The sequence below is a fragment of the Beta vulgaris genome, chromosome 4 (genome assembly GCF_026745355.1).
Source record: "Beta vulgaris subsp. vulgaris cultivar EL10 chromosome 4, EL10.2, whole genome shotgun sequence".
Taxonomy (NCBI): Eukaryota; Viridiplantae; Streptophyta; class Magnoliopsida; order Caryophyllales; family Amaranthaceae; genus Beta; species Beta vulgaris.
In genome coordinates, this window is record NC_079205.1 from 47,781,971 (window position 1) to 47,806,343 (window position 24,373).

Below are 24,373 nucleotides of genomic sequence, written 5' to 3' on the forward strand. Positions count from 1 at the left end.
GCCTTCACCATAGACGAATTACATGAAGTTCGGGATAAGTTGGTGTCCCACATTTGTGATGATTGCTTATGATACATTTTGGTGGAATTCGTGATATAATTAGCTACATCTACTAGCTTGTATCAATTCTATGTACACTTTTTATATTATTAAATATAGATATTTAAAGTTAATTATTACGTTCAAAAACTTATCATATATTATTGCAATTTGATCGGTTGTTTTTGTGTCGAAGGAGGTTTTGGGTGGGGTGGGGGGGGGGGGGGGTGGGGTGGGGGGGGGTTGCCATGGTGGGCTTCTGGGCTGGGCTATGGGGATGGTTGGGTGCTGGGGTGGCTGGCAGCAATGGGTGGAGGGGATGGCAGAGGGTGGGCTGGGGTGGGGGTGTAGGGGGTGAATGGGGTGGGTGGGGAGCAGGGGTGGGGGCAGGTGGGCTTGGGGTGGGAGGGGAGTGCAGGGGAAGGGTAGGGGTGGGCTGGGGGGTGGGGGAGTGTAAGGGGTGGGGGTTGGTGGCAGCTAGGGGGGAGTGTAGGAGTGGGCAGGGGTGGGCTGGGGTGGGTTGGGTGTGGGGGGGTGGTCAGGGCTGGCGGGGGAGTGCAGGGGTGGGTGTGGGGGGTGGGCAAGGGGTGGGATGGCTGGGGGGAGTGTAGCATGGGCTGGGGTGGGGGGCAGGGTAGGGGGCTGGCAGGGACAAGGCTAAGGGGAGTGCAGGGGTGGGCATTCATGCAGGGCAAATTTTTTTTTAAAAAAAACATAGAAATACGAAGGGCTGCGGTTTTAAGCCTAAAATGCAGCCCTTTTTAGCTCAAAGGGCTGCGTTTTTTGGCCTGAACCGCATCCCTTTTTCAAGTGAAGGGTTGCGGTTAAAAACCGCAACCCTACTTTTCTATTGAAGGGCTGCTACGGAAAGGGCTGTTGGCCAAAAACGCAGCTCTTAGGGCTGTTTTGACCGCAACTCTTCCTTATTTTTCCACTAGTGATTTATACATTTCAATATTAATCATTATTTTAAATATGGGGGTAGTTTAATTTCTTTCCTATGAGTCCTATTCGTTTTCTTTCTTGTATGTTGTAGATTTCTCGACTTCATGTAATTGAAGTTTCTTTTTGCTTTTAGCACATGAAAAATGAAAGAAAGTTTCCTCACCCCAGCATTATAGAGAATATATACACTATATGATCTATATATTCAAACTAGTTATTAGGCATGGGCTATGTCCCGTGTAAGGAAAAATTTCATTTATTAATATTGTACTTTAAAATGACAACACTAAATAGCACATGGTCTAGTAGTTAAGACTTTAGTATATGAACTTGAAGTCACGGGATCTAATCCTAAATATGCGATTTCTAATTATTTTTTTAATGTACATGGATTACTTGGAGTACAACGCCCTCAGGAAGAGCGCCACATGGCACTGTTCCTTGTTTAGGGGATGCCTTTTAATAGATTTATATAAATTTTATGAGTTGATAATTTGCAAATATATTATTTTAAATCATTGTGCATATATATATACGTGTTTTAATTTGTGAAATATGTTATACTTCCTCCGTTTCTAAATAAGTGCAACATTTCTTGTTTTCACGTTTGCCAATGCATTATTTTAACCATTAATAACTTCAATTATTAATAAGTAAAAATTATAAAAAGTTGATATTAAAAAAATTCACATTCAGACGAATCTAACAAGATCCCACATGATTATGTTTTTCCTAAAATGTAAATCACCAAAGCTAATTAAAGTTTAAACTGTGAATAGTAAACACTATGCAAATGTTGCACTTATTTAGAAACGGAGGAAGTATTAAAGGATACCTAGGTAAGGGTAGTAATATTAGAGAGCTTTAGGAAATAAATGTAATTTTCCCCTTCATTTTCAAACCACTAATATAAAAAAGCTCCTCTCCCCAACTTTTACAAAAAGAGCTTTTGATCCCAAAAATCTATTTCAAATCTCTTTACCACACACCTAAATCAGAAAATTGACTAGTCACATCTTCTAATATGATCTTAAACCTCTAATTTTTTCCCAAGCCTCTCTTTCCGAAACAGGGTCATTGCCAAACAAGGTTGTTGTGAACTCAATCTGATTATATCACGCAAAACTGACAATATTAGAAAAAAAAAGAGGCTATATCATAAAAAAAAGTCACTATATCAGAATTGACAATAAAAACTATACAAAATGTTATTATATCATACAAACACTGATTATATGAAATAGAAACTAACTATATCAATTAAAAATCGATTATATCATACGACACCCAGTGCACAATAAATTACTGTGAATCGAGTCCATTTAATAAATTTTTTTTTCTCTTTTCATAAACTTTTTTTTTTTTTTTTTGGCAATTCAAAATTATTATTGGCTACCAAAAAAATTAATACAAACTAAGCAACTTTCCCATCATCTAAGGAAAGAGCACATCAACTACATGATCAAAGGAGAAGAAGATTTCTATCTCTTACATCACATCTCCCAGCAACTCTAAAAACAATTTCTCTAATGGCTTGGTTAACAGTTAAGTTTTTCCCACTATACAACCTTTGATTCCTCTGACTCCAAATCATGTACACTGCCTCTGTAAACAGTTGTACATATAGTTTAGCCTTACAACTTCTGTTATGAGCTTTAGTTACAGCAATAACTTTCTCTTCTTGAAACCCTTTACCACCTCTGCTTATCCCAGGAGTTGAAGCAAAGTCCTCCACACCTGATCAGCATATTCACATTGAAAAAACAGATGATTTGTAGACTCTAAATCTTTCTCACAAAGATAACATCTCCTGTTACTTGTATATTCCACTGTTGAAGTCTATCAGTGGTATACAGTCTGTTCTGAACAGCCATCCAGAGGATAAATTTGCTTTTTGGAGTTGCCTTGTTGTTACTAATCAGCCTTCTCCACTCCACTATATCTTCAGTCTCCACAAGCATTCTATATACAGCTCTGATACTGTATTTTCCTTGCTGTAATACATTATCCCAGCCTCCTAATTGCACCAATAATTCCCTACTGTCAATAATTTTCCTAAGCAACCAAGAAGTGTTACTAGTAATAGTAACACTGTGAATGTTTCCTCGTTTAATGTAGTAAGCATTCACCCATCTCACCCAGAGTTTATCAGTTTTAAAAGCCAAGGCCCACAACAGTTTCAAAATAGCAGCCTTGTTCCAAATTTTCATATCAATCAAATTCCAACCACCTGCTCTTTTTGGTTTATAAAATTGAGACCAAGCAATAGGAGCTTTGTGAGAAGGATTAGTCTCACCTGTCCAAAGGAACCTACAGCAAATTCTCTCAACAGCTTTAATCACTTTTTTTGAGAGAGGGAAGATATGTGCCCAGTAGTTTTGCATACTACTTAGAATGGCTCTTATAAGTTGCATCCTTCCTGCATATGAGAGAAGATGAGCCATCCAACTTTGTGCTCTTTCAGTGATTTTGGCAATCAAAGGTTTGCATTGTACAAAGGACAGCTTCCTAGAAGTTAGAGGAATCCCCAAGTATTTAAAAGGGAGGTCCCCAACTGGAAGATGGATAGCATCAGCCAATTGTACTGCTTCTATCTGAGCTACTCCAGCCACATATAGACAACTTTTATCCACACTTGCTGCTAGACCTGATGCTTGAGAAAAGTTTTGAAAAGCAGCCATGATTTTGACAATAGAGCTCATATCTGCTCTTGCAAAAAGAAGCAGATCATCTGCAAACTTAGGTGGGTGAGGTGCAATTTTTCACACTTAGGGTGAAAATTGAAATCAGGATTCAGTTTGAGTCTACCCAGACACCTACTCAAATACTCCATACAAATGGCAAACAAGAAAGGAGAGAGAGGATCTCCTTGTCTTATGCCTTTTTTTGCTTGAAAAGGCTTAGTTGGGATTCCATCAATAAGCAGAGAGTAAGATGCACTTCTCACACAAGCCATTATCCAAGTAATGCACTTTGAAGGAAAGCCTAATTCCCATAACATGCCTTCTAGGAATGGCCATTCAACAGAATCATAGGCCTTCCTAATATCCACCTTTATAACACATCTAGGTGAGATGTGGGTTCTCCCATATCCTCTGATTAGCTCAGTAGCTAATATGATATTGTCAGCTATGTGTCTTCCAGGGATAAAACCAGACTGAGCTTGATTTATCACCTCCCCAATCACCTGATGAAGTCTATGAGTGATAACCTTGGAGATGATTTTATACAATGTAGTACAACAAGCTATAGGTCTGTAGTCCTTTGCATGTCTTGCATCAGCTTTCTTGGGCACCAAAGTAACAGCAGTTATGTTGACAGGACCATGAAGATGACCATTTTGGAAAAATTCAAGGACAGCTGCAATAACATCATGTTTGATGAAGCTCCAGCTTTTTTTAAAAAAGAAAGCATTAAATCCGTCCATTCCAGGGGCTTTGGAATCCTCAATATCCCACAAAGCTCTCTCAATCTCCTCTGGACTCACAGGTTTGCTTAATAACTCTTGTGCACCAAGACTCAGCTTAGCACCATCTCTAACTGTTGGGAGGTCTATGCTAGGGAGCTCTCTAGCACAAGTGCCCAATAAATTCTCATAGAAACCCACCAGTTCCTGAGTTATATCAGCTTTGTTGTTCAATAGCACACCACTTTCTGTATACAGAAGTGCCATTTTGTTTCTAGCTCTTCTAATCTTCATTGCAGTGAAGAAGAGCTTGGTATTAGAATCACCTTCCTGCAGCCAGTTGATTCGAGATTTTTGTCTAATAATACTATCATCAATTCGAGACCAATATCTCAATTGCTCACAACATTCTTTTTCATCTATCTGCACCCTCTCATCATGTTGTATTTGAGGAAGAGCCTGAATAGCAGCAAGCCTTCTTCTAAGCTCCTCCACTTTCAAATGAGCTTGAGAGTAATGTCTAGTATGAAGAGCTTTGAGAGCCACCTTCACCTTCTTTAACTTGTTCCAGACAAGTTTCATTTTATATCTCTCTTGCCCTTCTCTCCAAGCAGTAGTCACTGTCTCTTCAAAATCCTTGTGTTCACAGAGAATGTTATTGAATCTAAAAGGTCTGCTGCCATCCTCTCTTGAATTTACTAAGTCAAAAATCAAAGGGGAGTGATCTGAGACTCCATTTGGCAGGTAATTAACTTTCACATCAGGAAATTGAGTCATCCATTGAGCATTGACAAAAGCTCTATCTATTCTACTAGCAATTCTAGAAGTCCCAAGACCTTTATTACTCCATGAATAATAAAAACCCATACTGGGAGCTTCAATTACATTCCCTCTCTGAATAAATCTTCCATATCTTGAGTCTCAGCCTCACTAACCATAGCCCCATTGACTCTGTCATCCACCTGATAAATAGCATTAAAATCACCAATGATAATGCAAGGCTTGTCACAATTGGCAATCACCTCTAATAATTCAATCCATAAGCTCTTCCTATCATTGATAGTATGGAGCCCATATACACTAACAAAGATGAACTCCACAGTTGCATCTAAGCTAGTTACCTCAGATACCATAACCTGCTCAGATTGCTTCACCACTCTCAAACAAACCTCAGCAGCTTGCCAACCCACCCACATACCTCTAGGGGAAGAAGAGTAGTTACAACACCAACTCCAGAATCCTCCCAATTTTCTCTGCACTTTTAACATATTTGAGCTTCTAACTCTTGTCTCCAGAAGAGCACATACTGTCATTTTCTTCTCAGCTAGGAAATGCTTGATTTCCTTTATTTTACTAGGGTCATTTAAACCCCTAACATTCCAAGATCCCACTATCATTAAGACAAATAAGGGTTTGGTCCCTTAGCACCTCCAGTTCTCCCTGGATCCTGATGATTACTGTATTCAATCATTCTAGAAGCATACATTGGTAGCTTCCCTTTATCCTTTGTCTTTCTAGTAACCACTTTCCACCCACCTTCTGCTTCCATTTCCTTCGCTTGCTCATCCTCTTTTGTAGCTGCAGGTGTTTGAGTAGGGGTAATTAGAGAGCTAGGATCTACCTCAATAACAGGACCCCCACCTAAGTTAGGATCTACTGCTAATGAGGGACCCTCTGCTTCACAATCACCCTTTTGAATTGCCTCATCCACTTCCTGTATCTGGACCACTTTGTCTTTCTTCGGAACCCACTGTTTTTGTGGAACTTTCTGCATTCTATTCACCTTAGCCTCACAATTATGTCCCATGCATTACATTTCTTACAATAAGCTGGAAGCCAATCATACAACACTGGTTGAACAATAGTCTGACCATTAGGGTCAGCTATTTTCACCATTTTCTTCACTTCCCTAGTCACATCCATCTCCACCAATATCCTTGCAAAAGAAACTCTTAAAGCTTTTGAAGTACATTCATCAGCATATAAGGGTACCCCAATCAAACTACCAATCCTGCTTAGAGAATCCTCACTCCAACAGTTCAAAGGTAAATTTGGTAACTTTATCCATATAGGTATCACCTTCAGAACTTCATTATGGAAGTTAAAGCTTGCTGTCCATGGTTTGACAATCATAGGCTTGCCATAGAATAAATGAGGGCCTGCAAAAATTACATCATCCCACCTTCTCTACTTCCCATTTTTACCACAAAATACCCCTCTTCATGTTTAAACATCTGAGGTTCATTCCCCAGATTCCAGTTCGCCATAATAAATGATTTGAGTGCTGTAAGTGTTGGGTTTTGACCAACTACATACACTATCACCGCATTCATCCATATTTCATTCATTGTATCAACCTCTGCTTTCTCTAGTTTTGCAATAGATACTCCATCAACTACAGTAGGTGCAACAAATTTTAAACCCATACCTCTATCGGAGATTTTGCTCTGAGCTGTAAAGGACTTCCAGTTTTGTCTTGCTTCTTCCCCAAAAACAACTCCTGCAGCAGCATTGGCCTTAACCGATTCCGGCAACGTAACATTTGACGGGCTCAAAGTTACTGTTTCATTCATTTCTCATGAACCTCAACTACAATAGCTTCCTGGGTTTGTTCCTGATGTTCTAGAGGCTGAACCGATGCCGGCGAACCATTTTCCGGCACAGTTGCCTTCTTCTTTCTCCCCATGGGGGCAGCTTGGTGCACGATAGCGTTTTACCTTATCCTACACCAGAGCGCTTGAGAAAGTTTTAATAAACTTCATCCAACTAAAAATTAAAAAGTGAACAAATTTTAATAGTGTAAGTAAAAAGTCCATTGTCCACACTCCACACTTTCACCAATGAACATGCTAGTAAAAAATTAACAAAGCAAAATGGAAAATTGCTTCATTTCCATATATTACTATATTAGTGCCATGCCACATCTCCCTAACAGACATTTCAAGATTATAAGAAAAAGGTTTTTTTTTTCCCTAATCTTTTTTTTTTTTTTACGGGTAAACTTTGTTTTCTAGTTAAAATCTTTAATACTTACATTTAACACACACAAAAAAACCAAATCCAGCTTTTCACTAAACAGCACAGTAAACCCGCATCAAATTCACGATTCATAATCATGTACTTCTCTCTCTCTCTCTCACTAGCAAATCCGAAACTCAGTCTTCTTTCTCTCTCTGTCCAAAATATAAAACCAAATAACTAACGCAATAATCAATATAATTTCATCCTTATTTTCTACCAAAAACAAAAACAAATCAACCAAAAAACAAAAACACGCAAAAAATCAAAAATCTACCCTCAAATTCCATCCAAATGATTCCCCCCAAATTAATTCCTCAGATCCATTTCGCTTTCTTTCCTTCTTTATACGTCTCAAATTAACACTTAAAACCTTCCCCAACTTCTCCTGCTCACAACAATAACAACAACAACCACAAAGAAGAAGAAAATATATACAGTAGAGAGAGAAAGTAAAACGATGTCGTGTCAAGTTGTGAAAGTGAGGAGAGAGAAAATTGCCGCATGCATGACATGCCCTCTCTGCAATAAGCTTCTCAAAGAAGCCACCACCATCTCTCTTTGTCTTCATACGTGTAAGTTTTTATTATCTTTACTTCAATAATGTCTTCGATTTCTTATACTTTTCTTTATTATAATTTATGGGTTTGTTTATTTCTTACTTATTTTCAATTGGGTTCTTTTTATTTTCTAATTTTTCGAATCCAATTTGTTTTTATTTTACGAATTGGGTTGCATTGTATTTCTATGATTTCTGGGTTTTAATTATGATTATATGTGAATAATTTGATCTGGGGTTGTGTTTTTTTTTGCTTTAATTTGAGAGTTGTTGATTTGGGTGGAGTTGATTATTGGACGTAAAATAGTTTCTGGTAGTATGAATTGTTTTGTGTTTGTTGATTGATTCTTTACGTGAAGTTGAATCTGTTATTCATCATGCAAAGTTTTCGCGTGATTTGTAATTTGTTCTTTTTTTTTTTATGACACGTAGGTGATGGATGTCTGATTGATGTGTTTCTTACGAATTGTTACTTTGTCAATAAAGTCAATACAGTTCTCTCTTTGGTCTACGCTGTAGTTTGAAATCGAATTTGTGTCGAATCGAATTTGTGTCGTGTGTTTAAAGTCTGCAATGTTAGCTTGATTGAGTTGCTGAGTGTTGATTATATGTGCCATGCTCGTGTGCTTTTGATTTTTTTGGGAGTTTATTACTGGTTTTTGAATTGATTAGCAGTTTTAACATGAAAGTTTTCGGCATCATGTACCAATGGTTGTTTGTGTTGTCTGCTCGATTGCAGTTCATGAATCAATGTGATGGATTGATATTATGCATTCACTGATCTTGCAATCGTGTCTTCAAATTGTTGCTGACAGTGTCTTCAAATTGTTGCTGACAGTGTCTTCGTGCTGTGAACTGGATAAGTGTGTATAATTTTCTCCGTAGTTAGTTTACGTAACTGGACTATCCGTTGTATGGGTGTGAAACGTCCTGAATTATAGAAGGATAGGATATCGATCTCTTATCTAGTGTAGTCGAGATTTGTGCAGTTTTAGATATGCTTCAACGGCTTATCAAGTAGATTTATTGCATCTATAATGCTAAGGGTATCATTAGCTTTTTCGGGTTGTACAATTCATTATCTGATCTATTAGAGAGTGTTCTACATTATTGTCGTCTATTTCTTTATATAAACCTTTTTGACAGTTTGGCTAATTAATCTCTTGTGTGATATCATTGTTTGTGGTAAAAATTCCTTTTGGCGAACACTGAATTATGCCAACCATCTCATGTTTCCTTCTTAAGGAGGCCTGGTATAACCCCAATGATTTATTCTGCCTGTGTTTTTTTTGTTGTTTGCTTATTAAATATATTTACTGCCATTGTAATTTGTATCCTGATCTTTTATTTACCTATCAAATTCATAATTTTATTTTTACTGCCAACATGAATTTGATGAATTGGATCTATGACTTCGGTTATGAGCTTCCATGTGTAAGTTGCTGAATTTGCACCATCATTTAGAGAGTAACAAATCTTTTATGAGTTTGGACAAATGAGATGATATTGACTCATCTGCTAAATGCTGATGCATTACAAATGTGAAATTTCCTCAGTTTGCAGGAAGTGCATTTACAGAAAGATTTCAGATGAGGATGTTGATAGCTGTCCGGTGTGTAACATTCACCTGGGCTGTATTCCAGAGGAAAAACTCAGGTTTTCTGCATTTCTCTCTCTCATTCTTTGGTATCTGAAGCCTATAAAGTGGAATCTCATAGCAGATGAATCCCTTTTTAGTATTTTAGATGATGATGCCTCTGACCGAGCACTCAGTTATTTGTTTGCATGATGAGAAGCCAAAGATATACTTGGCTGGGTGCTATATGATAATCACCCTATTGAAAATAGTGTTGTCACTGAATATTTTGTTATGTAATCTTGACTTCTCTTCTAGCTTACTAGTAACTCTCTGTTCCCATCTGATGTTGCTACTTATTAATATAAAACGAGCTGTAAGTATTGAATATTTTGCTTTTGGAGTGTCATTAAATAGCACACATCTTCGTGTTTTTCTCTTAGGCGTACTCATGTTCCCCTTTGGCATAATACAGGCCGGATCACAATCTTCAAGATATTAGGGCCAAGATTTTTCCTCTTAGAGGAAGAAAGGTTGAGGCACCTGAAGTTGCCCCTTCAGTTTCCCCACCTGCTAAGAGAAAGGAGAGATCACTGTCATCTTTAGTGGTGAGCACACCTAGAGTATCCATGCAGGCTGGTGTCACTGGTAGAAGAACAAGAGCTGGTGTAAGGAAAAGTTCGGCTCCAAGGGGTGCAAGTCCCGCCACTGAAGAAACTCCTAAAAAGGAGGATGATTCCATGGAAGAACGCCTTGATGGATCAAGCTCACCCGAGACACTGAATAAAATCATACAAAATAAGAAGCAGGTGAATATTATAGAAACTTGTTCCCTTATGCCCAGAAGAATCATACTCGCTCTGCCCCCACAATGTTGTGAGTCAGAAAATCTGAAGCTTCAAATAATCTAGGACATCATGACAATGCCTTGTGGTGCTTGCACTTGGCAGAATGGCAAAACTTACACTTGGATGGGTGTTGAACTACTATTTTTCAAATATTCTGAATGATGTCCCTTATAATGAAGTTTAACGTGTCGCTATCCATGTCAGGGTGTTGAGTATCCATATGGGTACTTAGAACTGCCTTGAGATGAAAATTATAGTTCACATAATATAGCAAACACTTTACAGGAAAGTTTCTGAGCTACAATTTGGTTAATAGATTGGTTCTCCTGCTATCTGCAGAGTTCTTCTGTCAAATTTTCAAATGATCAAAATCGTGGTGAACACTTGGAGAATAGCAATGAAGGGCGAGAAGGAAAAGTTGATTTATGGAAGCCCTTAAACACTCTTGTTGAGGCTGCAAATAGAAGCAAGTTTTCTAAGGCGAATTTGCAAGGGCCTTCTCATGTTAAAGCAGACCCATCTTGTTCTGGAGATGCCGATATAAGTACGAATAAGACCATAACGGAAGAGAATGGACAGAGAGCTGATGTCCAGGATAGCAAAAGTGGCATGCCAACTGTCGCGGGGCCAGCAAAACGTAAGAGGCTACGTCCGCCAAACAGGAACCGGTCGACAGCAACTGCAGAATCATGCAGTCCGCAGGACATGGTAAATGAGGCACGTAGAAATTGGAAAGACGGTCCAATTTGGTTTTCATTGGTTGCTTCTGAGGATCCGTAAGTGAACATATAGCTTTAGCCTTGAGTATGCATATTCTCAAATATACGTCGTGTTGTTCCTTCCTTTGCCTTCCTTCTATTGATTTCTATTTTAAAATTCTGCAGGGAAGGAGGTGAACCCCTGCCACAAATATCTGCAGCTTTCTTGAGAGTAAAGTGAGTATGAAATCTTCACATCTAATAGTTACAACTCTCCATCTCCGTTTTCCTTGTCTCCTAAATTCATTTCGCTTGTTTTTCTTTGCTGTGGACCGGGTGAGGGGGTGGGGTTGTGGAGGTTAGTGATGGTCATGATGATGAAATATCCTTGCTTCAGTGAATGAGCCAATGAATCAAGTATTGACTTTACTTGTTAACTATTGTCCCATTTGCGACTTATTTGAAGTTCATAATATAAGAAATTTCAATCTTCTGTTTGCTAATTATATAATGTTAAAAGAAAGGCATGACATTAAACCAATGGGATACTATATCGAAGTATGAAACATTTTTAAGAATCTGAGACATGCTAGCAAATATGAAATTTAGGATATTAAATTTTCTGGGTGTGAGCTACCAGTGAGATATGTCCCTGATGGTTATTGATAAGCGGATCTTTCTGTTCTACGTTGTGCTCACCTGATAACTGACTACTGGTGTTACTTGTTTCTTCTATTTTTTTTTTACTGTCTGCAGGGATGGAAGCATGCCTGTATCCTCTATTCAGAAATACGTTGTTAAGAAACTTGATCTCTCGAGTGAGGCAGAGGTGAGTTCGAAACAAATCACTTTATTGTTCATCATCGGTGAAACACCCATTCACATGTGATGCTATGATGTTTCTTTAATGTCTACCACCATTACTTTTTTTTTTTTTAAATGGTGAGAACGCTGACCTAAAAGAGGTAACTTGAGAGGTGATTGAGCTGTGACAATATCATGTTATTCTTGCAAAATATATATAGTTGCATTTATGAAGCACCTGGAAAGTCAACGCATACATAACACGGGTACTAAGAGATATATGTATGCTGGTACTTGCCATAGATGACTAGATGTCTTAAATCTGTACTTATCTGCCTTGTTTTCCCTTGCCTGTTCCAATTATACCCTTGGAGAGTGTGGCAGATACAGTGAAGGACTTTCCTTTAGTTTGAAGAGCGGTTTTTTTAGCTTATGTGGTTTGAAAATAGTTTTGAAGTTTCTGGACTTATTAGAGTTCACGGATGTCTAGTTTTAGGCATATAGCCAGTTAAAGGTTTTTCGAAGTGTACTTCTGTGTCTTTTTGTCTGTCCTCCAATTTTTCCATTTTATGTATCATGTCATGATGTATTTCAAAGTCTTCAAATAAGCACGAAAGCGTTTGAGACCTGAGGTTTCCTCGTTTCTGTTCCCCGAACCTCAACTGTTTCCGTGCTTATGCAGCTGGAGATGGCTGGGACCTGAGTTTTCCTATTTCAGAAACGGAACACAATTGTTTCCATGTTACATAGGTCACTGTTACCTTTACCTTTGTGAGGAAAACATATTGCAAGATGCCAAAATCAATTGTTTCAAGAATATTCCTAACGGAAGCAAGTTCCCTATCCATTAATTTTCTGCGAATTCTAGAATATATGTCATTTCTTGTTCCAGACTCCTTTTGCAGATGAGAAATCCATCATCTTAATCTTTTAAATCATGGATGCTTATATATGATAATACTCGTTGTAGGTCCAAATAATGTGCCAAGGACAGCCAGTGTTGCCTCACCTGAAACTAAGCAGCCTTTTGGATGCATGGCTTCGCACTTCATCGACCCAAGAGAAGGTACAGACTTCTGTAGGTGACTCTGCCAAGGAGTTTGTGATGGTCCTCTCATATTCGCGAAAAGTTGCAGCCCCAATTTCGTGATGCTGCAGTAATAAAGGCCTTGACTTTTCCCCTTTTATCATCTTCTCTTAGTTTAATACAGTGTTAGGATCATTATTAGTCTGCTGGAACAATTTTCTCTGAGATGAAGTTATTGTAAGAGTTCACAATTTTATTTATTATTATAGAACTACAGATTGGTTGTTTGCGCATTGCAATATGCAACCTATCAATGTAAATGAGGTTGGACATCACAGTTCTTCTTAGATGGTATAGAAGATGATAAATTACAAACAATTCTTGTTTGACTTTTTTCTTTTTTTTCCGTTTGTTATAGATAAGACGTTTAAGCATTATATTTATATATACATGGCCGACACTAGTAATGACTAATGAGTAATGACCAAGGGTTGGTAAGGTCTTCTTTCTTTCTTTTTTTTCGTTTTGCTGTTTACGCTTGCTATTTTAGGTGGTAAATCTTGTTCATCCAAAAGCTGTATTAAATGTTTGGAATTTTGAGTGCTTCAAACAAACGTAAAATACTTTCCGAACATAGCTAAGAGGATCTTTGACTTTTTCTTATCTTTTTGTTCCCTTTTTCTTAGGTTACAATTTACATATTTAATGCTTTTGGTTGTGTGCTTTATCTCCTAATTCCTAATACAATACGCTCATCTTTGTACATTTGTGAAGGAACAACCGAACAAGGAGGCTTTCTGAATGGAGGGAGAACGCTCAAAAACTCTCTCCAATGAAGATAACTATGAGTTCGTTCTAACGCAAGGGTCATGGATGATCAAAGATAGTAAACTCACTAAAGGAAATGAATACCAAACTTCATTTGCAAATGAAGCACCCATTCAAAGTCTAACGGCATGGGTTCGTATCCCCAATCTCTTAGTCTAGTATTTCAATAGAAATATTCTTCATCGTATTGGATCCAAAATTGGTTAGGTTATTAAGATTGATCGTAATACAGAATCCTTGGATCGTGGCCAATATGTTTGATTCTATATTGAAGTTGATCTTACTAAGCCACTTTTTTCTAAGTTCAAATTGAATGGTCGTATATGGAAAATTTGATATGAAGGCTTGTGGATGGTGTGCTTTAAATGTGGTCGTTTAGGCCATAAAGATGAGAGATATCCTTTGTTCCAATCCCCTAATACTAGTGTTGCGGAGGGAGAAGGTGACCAAATAGCTGAAAGTGCAGGAAAAAAGTTCGGCTCATCCAGAGATTAGTGACAATTATGGGGCATGGATGTCAGTTGGTTCAAAAGCGAACTAGGAAGTATATCCCTAGAACTAAAGGAGATAATCCTAAAAAAAACCAGTCCCTGTGTCGAGTAAAAATCAAGAAACATCGAGGAGTGATGCTACCTCAGACCAATCTAAGCATCATGGAGGAAATGACTCTTCGAAGCAATCAGGATCAAGGTTCTAAGTATCGGATCACCAGGAACATGATATGGAAGTTGACAAAAATGACATACATCAACATGGAGGAGACTCGACTCAAACTGGAACAAACAGCACCTGACTCGGTTGCTGAGGTGGAGCAACAAGATGTAGTTGCATTAGGTAGCGAGACTCCAGTAGTTAATAAGGAAAAGATCCCTTGTGATCCAGAGCTTCTAAAGGAAGATATGGTAACTGATGAGGTGGAAACGACCATAAGTCTAGGAAAAGATATCCAGGTGAATATAGAGAATAACTTTAGGGCAAATCCTATCCTTAATAAGCCTCAAAACGTATCTTATTTTACGAGTAATGTTCTAAGCGAGGTTCGATTTCCGCTGGCGCCCAATAATAAGTTCCCTAATGTCCGAGGGAATAAAATCAGAAAAGGTTTCTCAAAAAAACCCTAAAAACTCCTGCTGGAAAAGAAAACAACCCTAGCGGAGAGCCTGTTTGTTCTTTTGGAGTTAGTAAGAGAAGTGTCCCTATTGGCATAGTAGAGAAGACTAATGACAATTCCATTGCAAACTCCGATCACCTTAGTCTCCAAAATTTTACCATCTCCGGAGGTGTTTGTGGAAGAGCAGATGGAGGGGCCCTCGATGTTTGTAGTTCACCACACTGCTAATCGGGTGAGAGTGAAGATAAACTCATATCTGCCCCCAGAGAACGACAATCCTCATCTCATGATGGCCTTTGGAATACCATTCATAATGAACGGGCCATGAGAGCCTTGAGGGAAGCATTCATGTCGATGATGACAAGGATTCCTCTATATGAGTATGATCATTACCCTTTCTTTTCATTGTTTAACATGTCAATAAAGACTTTAATTTGGAATGTGCAAGGTGTGGGAAATAAGTTGGATATTATTGGTGAATTGATTCGCATTAATAAACCAACTGTGATGGCATTAATTGAAACTCGCTTAATGGAGAGAATGCTCAAAAAATTGTGACAAAATGGGATTTTTGGGCCAATTAAGAGTGGAGGCTCAGGGAGTTTTTGGAGGAATTTGGTTGTTTTGGAGGGCGAAAGAAGTGTCGATGACCACATATGGTACTCATACGCATCACCATTGAAATCAAAAAGTTAGGCGAAGAACCATGGCTTTTTTCGGTAGTGTATGCTATCTCGGATAGCACTATTCAAAAAGACCTATGGATGGAGTTTGAGAGAATCAAAGATTCTTTTTCTGGTCCTTGGTTGGTTGCTGGAGACTTTAATGAGACAGTGATTATGAGTGAAAGAAATGGCGTGGCTGGCTCTGAAATGGAACGAAGATGTCATGATTTCTCAAAATAGATAGAGAATAATGGGTTGATTGATTTGGGTTATTCAGGGCCGAAACATACATGGTTTAGAAGCAGTTCTCCATATGCTTTTAAGTCAGCTCGTCTAGATCGAGGGTTAGTAAATCAAGCTTGGAGGCTTACATTCGAAGAGGGGGCTGTCAAAAATCTACCCAAGGCTCAATTGGACCACTTCCCGATTGTTATCAGTTTGCGGGTTTCGCGCCTTTGCCTTCATCACTTAGGCCATTTAGATTCCAAGCTGCGTGGCTCAATCATCAGATATTCTATGATTTTGTGGTGTGAAACTGGGTGAGCGCAGCGCCTATTGTTCCATTCCTGCGTGAGTTTGCATCTAAACTTCAGAAGTGGAATAAGGAGAGGTTCTATAATGTCTTTAAGAAAAAAGCTAAGCTTTGGGCTAGACTCTAAGGCATTCAAAAGATCTTGTCTACAGGTAATAGCAACATCTGATTAAGTTGGAAGCCAAGCTCAGACGTGAAATGAAGGAGGTTTTACACGATGAAGAAATGCTCTGGTTCCAAAAATCTTGTGCAGACGCGATTGGTGATGGAGATCATGACACGTGCTACTTCCATTTGTCTACAACTATTTGTAGAAAGGGGGATAGGGTAGATGTAATGTAGGATAACGAAGGCAATTGAATGTCCGACCAATCAGTTGTCAAGGCTATGGTTTTGAATTACTAGAAGCTTTTGTTCCAGGACGATCACGATTCGAGTGTAACGACTACTAGTCTACATCGGGATTACTTCTCGAAAATTAGCAGTGATGCCCGAGAGCTTTTTACTCATCCCTTCAGTACTTGTGAGATTTTGAATGCATTGAAAGACATGAAACCTTACAAGGCCCCAGGCCTAGATGGGTTTCAACCCATATATTATCATAGGTTTTGGGGAGTGGCTCAACCAAATGTCACAAGATTGGTTCTTGATGTTCTCGAATGAAGGGAGTTTCCGGATGGATTGAACGATGCCTTTCTCGTTCCTATTCCGAAGGTTGAGGTGCCAAGCAAGCCCAACCAATTTTGCCCCATTGTTCTATGTAACATTGTTTATAAGCTTGTGACTAAGGTAATTGTCAATCGGCTTAAACCCATCTTACCTTCTCTCATCTCTCCTACTCAATGCAGTTTTGTGCCTAAAAGACAAATAATTGATAATGTGATCATAGTTCAAGAAATGATTCATTTTATGAGGAACAAACAAGGTTGTGTTGGTTATATGGTTGTTAAGATTGATTTTCAGAAGGCCTACTATCGCTTGAATTGGAAGTTTATTCGTAAATCTCTTATGGAACTAAAGTTACCTCAAATTTGCTAGAGGTGGTGATGAATTGTATAACTTCGGTAAAATTGAAGATTTTTTGGAATGGTGAACTGATGAAAGCTTTTAGTCCCACTAGAGGAATACGACAAGGGGATCCACTATCCCCTTATTTATATGTCATTTGCATGGAGAGGCTAGCTCATTTAATTGATCGAGAAGTTAGGTTAGGGGAATCGAAGCCGGTTAGAGCCAGTAGAAATGGCCTGATGATCTCAAACCTTGCTTTTGCGGAAGATTTAATACTATTTTGTGAAGCTTCGGTTGAGCAGGCCAAAATCATGTTGTAATGCCTCCAAAATGTTCTGTGAAACATCGGGAAGTAAAGTAAGCATTGGTAAGTCTCGAATCCACTTCTAATTAAAAAATACGAACATTAAGGTGAGAGATGCGGTTTGTAGCTGCTTGGGGATGGAAGAAACGAAAGATTTTGGAAAGTATTTGGGAGTACCAACTATCAATGGGATGTATTCGAAAAAGGAGTATCAATATTTAGTTGAAAAAGTGAATGGAAGCTTAACGGGTTGGAAATCTCGAAACCTTTCTATTATATGGAGGACGACTTTAATTCAATCTGCTTTGAATTATATTCCCTACCATGTCATGTAATCCATGAAACTACCTCGTTTGACTTGTGATGAACTAGATAGGAAATCGAGAAGTTTTCTGTGGGGAACCATTGAAGGCCAGCGTAAGGTTCATCTTGTCTCTTGGGACAAAGCTTCGAAGGTGAAAAAAGAAGGTGGCTTGGGGGTGCAGTCAATAAGTTAAGCAAACACGACTTTTCTTGCTAAGCTTGGTTGGCGGTTACTGATTGAGCTGAATACGCTTTGGGCTCGTGTAATACGCGCCAAGTATTGTGACAAACGTTATGACCTTAACATGTTTCGAGATAAGTCGAATGCTTCGAATACTTGGAAGGGTATTTTGAGTAGTGTGAATATTGTTCGTACAGGTATTAATATGGTTGTTGGTAATGGTACGTGAACTTTATTTTGGCACTCGATATGAGCGACGGATAAACCTTAACTTGATGTGGCTACTCAGGACCCGCCCCTTCATATCCAAGACATGACTGTTAAGGAAATGTGGGACGCCCAAACTGGATGGAAGATGGATATTTTTGCGAATTTTCCCCATAGTGAGGTGCTTAGTAGAATAACTTCTCATGAGCTCATTAAGGACGACGAAGCTATTGACGAACTCTATTGGAACGGGTCTCCATTTGGGGGGATTCACTATGGCGTCGGCCCTTAAAAATATCCGCAAGGAGGTGGAAGAAGATGCAGAAAATGTGAGAGGTTGGAAGCATATTGGGTGCCTTCAAGTTCCTCAAAGGATTCGATTTTTCCAATTGTTCAAGATCGACTTATGACTAATGAAAAAAGATGTCAGTTATGTAGTGAATTTGAGGAGAATACCCTCCATATTTTATGCAATTGTCCTACTGCGAGTCTTGTGTAGCGCAAGCTGGGAGTTAACACACAAGATTTCGGATGGAATTTGCCATTAGCCGACTGGATTTTAGCTAACATTGCCACAACATTGGGTAACTTGGGGGAAGAATGGGCACAACTATTTGGAGTTATGTGTTGTTGGTTATGGAGGTGGCGAAATGAGAGGACCTTTCACAGTACTCCCAACATCCCCATAGATCAAGTTAGCTTCATTAGTGCAAGAGTCCATCAGATTAAGGAAGCGTTGAATCGTGATTCACTTATAAATGGCCTAACTCGAGGGAAGAAGGTGGAAGATTTCATTCGCTGACAATACCCGGGCCTTTGGTGCGTTCAATTAAACACGGAAGGGGCAACCAAAGGAAATCTGGGCAAAGCTGGAGCAGGTGGAGTAATTAGAGGACACTGAGGTGAGATTTTTGAAATGTTTAGGCCAATAAAGTTGCAAATTGCTTAGCTAATGATGGAGTGAAGATGGAAGAGAAGTTTAAGATGGTTGAGGTGGTCCCTGTGGATCTTCAAATCATTTTATTGGAGGACTTGGGTGGGGTGGATGTGTCTCGGATGATCCCTGCAAATCGTCCTACATAAGCTACTATGTTCCTTAGTTCTATTGAGTTGTAGGTGTTTCTTTGAGTCCTAGGTTTCGTGGTTTTAGTTTCTTGTTGAGTTTGTTTTCTCTTCGTTTTATATTCTTCTGTTTTTTTTTTTTTTGGTAGTTTTATTTTCTTTTTTGTGTACTGGACTTTGGTCCGCTTTGCTCACCGAAAAAAATGCTTTTGGTTGTAACAATGTACATGATATGGGGTTGTTCCCCTCAAGAAAATGTACATGATATATTCACCCTATTAGGATGTGATATTATTACTCTACAAGATATTAGATACTTGATTTGTTCCATATTGTATGCTCCATGTGAGTTTGACATAGATAGTAGTATTTTTTAATCTTATTTTTCTTGAACTTGTATGAATTAAACTTATTTGAACTTATTGGAATATAATAAAACTTATTTGAACTTAGTAAGAACTTATCTAAAGTAATTGAAACTTATGATATAAGGTGGTTGAATTTATTAGAACTTATTTGAATTAATTCTAACAAGAACAAGTTCATGGAATGATTTGCAAGAAACAAAGCCCAGTAAATATATCAATAATATCAACACTATAAGTAATATAATATAATTAACACATTTACCCTTCTTACTCTTTATATTCGCTCTAAAGCGTAAGTGTAGTTGTATGTAGTAAATGGGAACTCCCGATCAGGAAAGAAGCTTATTGTGCTATATTGAACTTATTAATTCTTCCCTACTACTAACGTGATCCGGCTTGATTGCCCCGTCTTGTACTTTAAATCTCCCAAACTAAAGATTTGTCAAATTTCCATATGATTTAGTCTTTTATGTTGAAAAAGATACATTCACAAAAAAAATGTTGACAAGATTTGCAGCAGCAACAATATATGATTGCTTGATCAGAGCACTCTTCAAAGTGTTGGATTTTAAGCTCTTCATTATGTGTCGTCTTAGAGGGTTGTGATCCAAATAACTTCATGAAGTGTTGGTAATCAAGATTTTTATATTGCTTACATCTTTATTTATATATATTTTTTAGGGGAAATAATCAAGCTAGTATTAATCAAGGGACAACTTGCCCATCATAAGGTAAAGAGCCACTTTTGAACGATAGTGGTTTTTCCAAATATGCTTTACTCCAAATGGAACTATCTTAGCTAAATGATGGGCCACATAATTTCCATCTCTTTTTACATGAGACCAATTACTAGAAGAAAAAGAAGCACAAAAAGATAAAATGTTCGACAAGATGTTATCTAGACAAGGCCGTTTCTTAATCTTATTCGGCCTGGAGCGAAGTTGAAAATTTAGGCCCCTAAAGCACGAGAAATTAAACGATACATACAATATAAAAATGCTGATAAAGTTTTATTATTAAATTAATCAAAAGAGTATTATTACAATCGAAAATTAATCTCAAAAATAACATTTAACCATACAAATTCAATACCAAATTATAAACACAGAGAACCACACCCCCAAACAATTTAATAAGAAGGATCAAATAGTTAGTATATACACCCAAAAAAAATCAAATAGTTAGTACTTAGTATTACCTTTTGACAATTTCAAAGAAAAATCAGGAGCGTCTGCTAGTATGTTTGCTATCAAGACTGCTCAAAATTTGCATGTTACAGAGCTAGTATGTAGTTTAATTATTTCAACTTGCATTCAAAATTCCATTCAAAAACCCAATGAAAATACTAATTAAGAGCAAAAATTCATAAATACAAAATTAAAATTAGCTATTAGCATAATTAACACAAATACAAGAAGAAGAATTCAAGAATGGAATTACAAACCTCATATATTCTTGAAATCTGAATTGGGAGATCTGCAAGAGATTTTAGGGAGAAAAATTGGAAGTTGAATCTGTCATTTTTGAAACTGGATTTTTGGGAGTGGTTATGGGTAGAAACACAAATTTTGGAGTAAGAGTGGACAGAAAATTTGAATTTACAAATCTTGGAGTTTTTCTGGAGTGGAAATTATTAATTATGGAGAGAAAGAGTGCGTGCGTGGAATGCGGACTTGCGAGATGAATCGAGGAAGTTTCCAGTTTTGCATCTCTTCTATCCTTTTGAGTTTGTGCGTGTTTCTTTAACTTTCTTTTTTCTTTTTTTTAAAGGCTGAATTTTTCGAAAAAATTGGGCTCGGGCTTAGGGTCGGGCCTGTATCTAGATCAGAGAGGTAAATAGCACCCTTTGTAAGGCGACTCACAACAGATTAACAATCAGACTCAAGGATTATACTTTGCAACCCATACTTCCTACTCAACCTGACACCAATCTTCATTGCTTTAGCTTCAGCAATTTTGGCCTCAACAAGCTCTTACATACCTAGACCTGCAAATAGAATATCCCCATTTGAGTCCCTAGCCACTGCTCCAAGACCTATCCATCCCTCGACACACAACAATGCATCGACATTCACTTTGATTACTCTTGCTGGCGGTAGATGCTACTTCTTTGGGCTTCTATTTTCACGGTTTAGCGGTCTAGTATTAATGTTCTTGGCCTACTTCCTGAACTCTTCCACAAGTCGTATGACTCGTTGCAGTAAAATATGGTTTGGAGTAGTTTTGCCATTGAAAACTTTATTGTTTCTCTCTTCCAGATGCACTACATGAGGAAGGCTCCTTTAATTTTCACTTTAGCATCTACCTGCTTCCATCTTGCAATGTTCTCACACATGGACATGTTTGCATCCCTTGCACGCAGCATACCACACCCACACTCCCTCCACAGCTCATCAAAACACACACACTCAAAGATGGCGTGCACATCAGTTTCAGTTTCTCCACACCCCCAAGGACACCCAACATCGTCCACAAGGTGACAGTGTTGTAAGAGGGGTCGAACTGACGGCGTATTGGTGCTGAAGCGCCAAATAAAATGTTGAACTGGGCTGACCTACAAGCCCCAAATGTCGACCCACGTTTGGTGAAAAAGGTCGAGATTGCAACCCTTCCCCAACATGTAAGTTGTTTTAACCGAATAGTGGCCATTTTTAGTGAAAGCCCATGTAAGTTCATCATTTGGTACAGGATTATTTAAAAGGATGGTAAGAATTCGTTTAACATCTCTTTCATCAAACATTCCTTCAATCAAGTCAACTTTCCACTTCATACAAGTTTTGTCAATGAGATGACTTACCATGGTATTATCATCATGCCGTTGCGAGCTAATGAATTTACTATCATCATCCGTAATCCAAGGATCATCCTATATGTTGATTTTTTTCCGTGTTTCTAACACGCCATAATAAGCCTTCCTTCACTAAAGCTTTCGAACTCCATATGCTCTTCCATGAGAAGCTGCAAGCATACCCAAGTGAGGACTCAAGAAAATCCGAGTTAGTGAAATATTTAGGCTTCAATACATGTCCCAAAAGAGAGCTCGGATATCGAAGCAAACACCAAGCTTGGGTCCTAAGTAATGCATCATTAAAGACTGTTAGATCTTTAAAACCCATCCCTCCAAAGCATTTCAATGTACAACAATGAATCCAAACTCCTCCAATGAATTTGCCGCTTTGCATCTAAACTCTCCCACCTAAATCGTGCCATAGCTACATGAATTTTCTGAATAATGATGTTAGGACATTTATAAACTCCCATCACATAAGTGGGAATGGCTTGAATGACCGCCTTCAAAAGTACTTCTTTCCCCGCTCTAGATAATGTTTTTTCCTTCCATTCTTGGATGAGTTTCTTCCAAATCCTATTAATAAGAGAATCAAAAATAGTTGTTTTTTATCTTCCTCCAATAGACGGGATACCAAAGTATTTCTCGTGGTTCACAACCTAGCGCATCTTAAGAATCCCCACAATAACTTTCTTTTGCTCTAAGTTTACTCCTTTACTAAATGAGACTTCCGACTTTTCATAATTAATTTTCTGCCCAGATACCAATTCATAAAGGTTGAGAATAACAACTATTTCTGTGCTTACATCTATATAATTCTATACATCCAGCTATTTAGACTATCACTTACTTCTTTGTACAAATTTTTAGGTGCTTCTCAAGGTTGAGAATAACTGGAAATGTGTGTTCCCAAGCATATTCTTTTGCACATTTGTCATACGTGAGCAAAATATAAAATGTGCAAATATAAATTATACACCTAGGAGCATTATGGAGGCTTTGTTATCTTTGTTCCCTAATAATAATTATTATTATTGGGGAATGTATAGTTTCCTTCAATCCCCCCGCCAAAATTACTAGGCACCGCCTTTAACTTTACATTGGATTTTCCAATATACCCCTCCAACCCCCCCCCCCCCCCCCTCTCCATCCTTTATTGACTCTTATTCCCTCTGAAGAGTAAAATGAGAAGAAAAGGGTAAAAGAATTCAACCCAGTATTTTAGAGAATATTGCAATCGCAAAGTTGATTGTCCCTTATAGCCTAGCTGAGAATATATATAAGCTAAACCTAGTACCTGTGAAAATTACTATATGACAAAACAAGGAAAAAGCTAGGAAGCTATCTAGGAATATACTTCCTCCGTTTCATTTTAAATGCAATAAATGAATATTTTATATCTCACAAATAATACCTTTTTGTTGCATTTAAAACGAAACAGAGGAAGTACATCATAATAGTCCTTTACACCTTACTACATTAGCACTACACTGGCATCAAATAAACATAACTAATAGGCCTCATAAGACCAATTGGACTAGGCTAGAATGTGACGTTCAAACTATATTTTCAACAGTATCCCTCATGATGAGAGTTGAGTGTGAGGCTGAGATCTTATCTGGGATAGTAGTTGTTGATGCTTGGCAACTGGTAGACTCTCAGTTAGGATGTCCGCAAGTTGTTCATGAGGGAAAACATATTCAGGTTTGATGACTTGTTGGTTCACCTTCTCTTTAACAAAGTGAAAGTCCACCTCCACATGTGTGGGCTTTTCATGGTGTATTGGGTTGACAGCAATAGATAGTGCTACTTGATTGTCACATTTGTGGCTGATAGGGTTAGAGAACTTGATTTCAAGCTTTTTCAGTAGTTGTTAAAGCCATGGCTCTATATACAGCTTTAGCAGTGGAACGAGCTACAACATTTTGCTTTTTTGTTTTTCATGAGACATGTGACTTGTCTAGGAGAACACAAAACCCAGTGGTGGATTTCCTTCTAAATGGACATCCAGCCCAATCACTGTAGTTGCATAGTTTAAATCTAGAATCACACCCTGACCTGGAGAGCTTTTTAAGTATCTCAACACACGTTTT

The 24,373-nt window shown here is 38.2% G+C and overlaps 2 protein-coding genes across 2 annotated transcripts; one reads left to right on the plus strand and one right to left on the minus strand.

Annotated features, from left to right (window-relative positions):
• Window positions 1–6,169: 6,169 nt before the first annotated feature.
• LOC130591164 (uncharacterized) lies at window positions 6,170–6,963 on the minus strand. Its single transcript, XM_057394099.1, has 2 exons — window positions 6,573–6,963; window positions 6,170–6,501 (listed from the first exon to the last, which is right to left on the minus strand). The coding sequence occupies exons 1-2, from the start codon at window positions 6,961–6,963 to the stop codon at window positions 6,170–6,172; spliced, it is 723 nt and encodes a 240-aa protein (XP_057250082.1).
• Window positions 6,964–7,378: 415 nt separating this feature from the next.
• Window positions 7,379–13,298, plus strand: LOC104890931 (E3 ubiquitin protein ligase DRIP2). Its single transcript, XM_010676550.4, has 7 exons — window positions 7,379–7,983; window positions 9,524–9,623; window positions 10,019–10,352; window positions 10,731–11,167; window positions 11,276–11,326; window positions 11,846–11,918; window positions 12,864–13,298. Exons 1-7 carry the CDS (start codon window positions 7,869–7,871, stop codon window positions 13,041–13,043), a joined length of 1,290 nt encoding a protein of 429 aa, XP_010674852.1. The 5' UTR covers window positions 7,379–7,868; the 3' UTR covers window positions 13,044–13,298.
• The last annotated feature ends 11,075 nt before the right edge of the window (window positions 13,299–24,373 follow it).

What these genes read in the sequence shown, in the direction of transcription:
- LOC130591164 (XM_057394099.1), bottom strand. Translation starts at nt 6,963, where the DNA reads ATGAATGAAACAGTAACTTTGAGCCCGTCAAATGTTACGTTGCCGGAA. An exon ending in AAAAATGGGAAGTAGAGAAG is followed by an intron (nt 6,502 to 6,572) that starts GTGGGATGATGT and finishes AACCATGGACAG; the next exon opens with CAAGCTTTAACTTCCATAAT.
- LOC104890931 (XM_010676550.4), top strand. Translation starts at nt 7,869, where the DNA reads ATGTCGTGTCAAGTTGTGAAAGTGAGGAGAGAGAAAATTGCCGCATGC. An exon ending in TCATACAAAATAAGAAGCAG is followed by an intron (nt 10,353 to 10,730) that starts GTGAATATTATA and finishes TGCTATCTGCAG; the next exon opens with AGTTCTTCTGTCAAATTTTC. An exon ending in TTGGTTGCTTCTGAGGATCC is followed by an intron (nt 11,168 to 11,275) that starts GTAAGTGAACAT and finishes AAAATTCTGCAG; the next exon opens with GGAAGGAGGTGAACCCCTGC.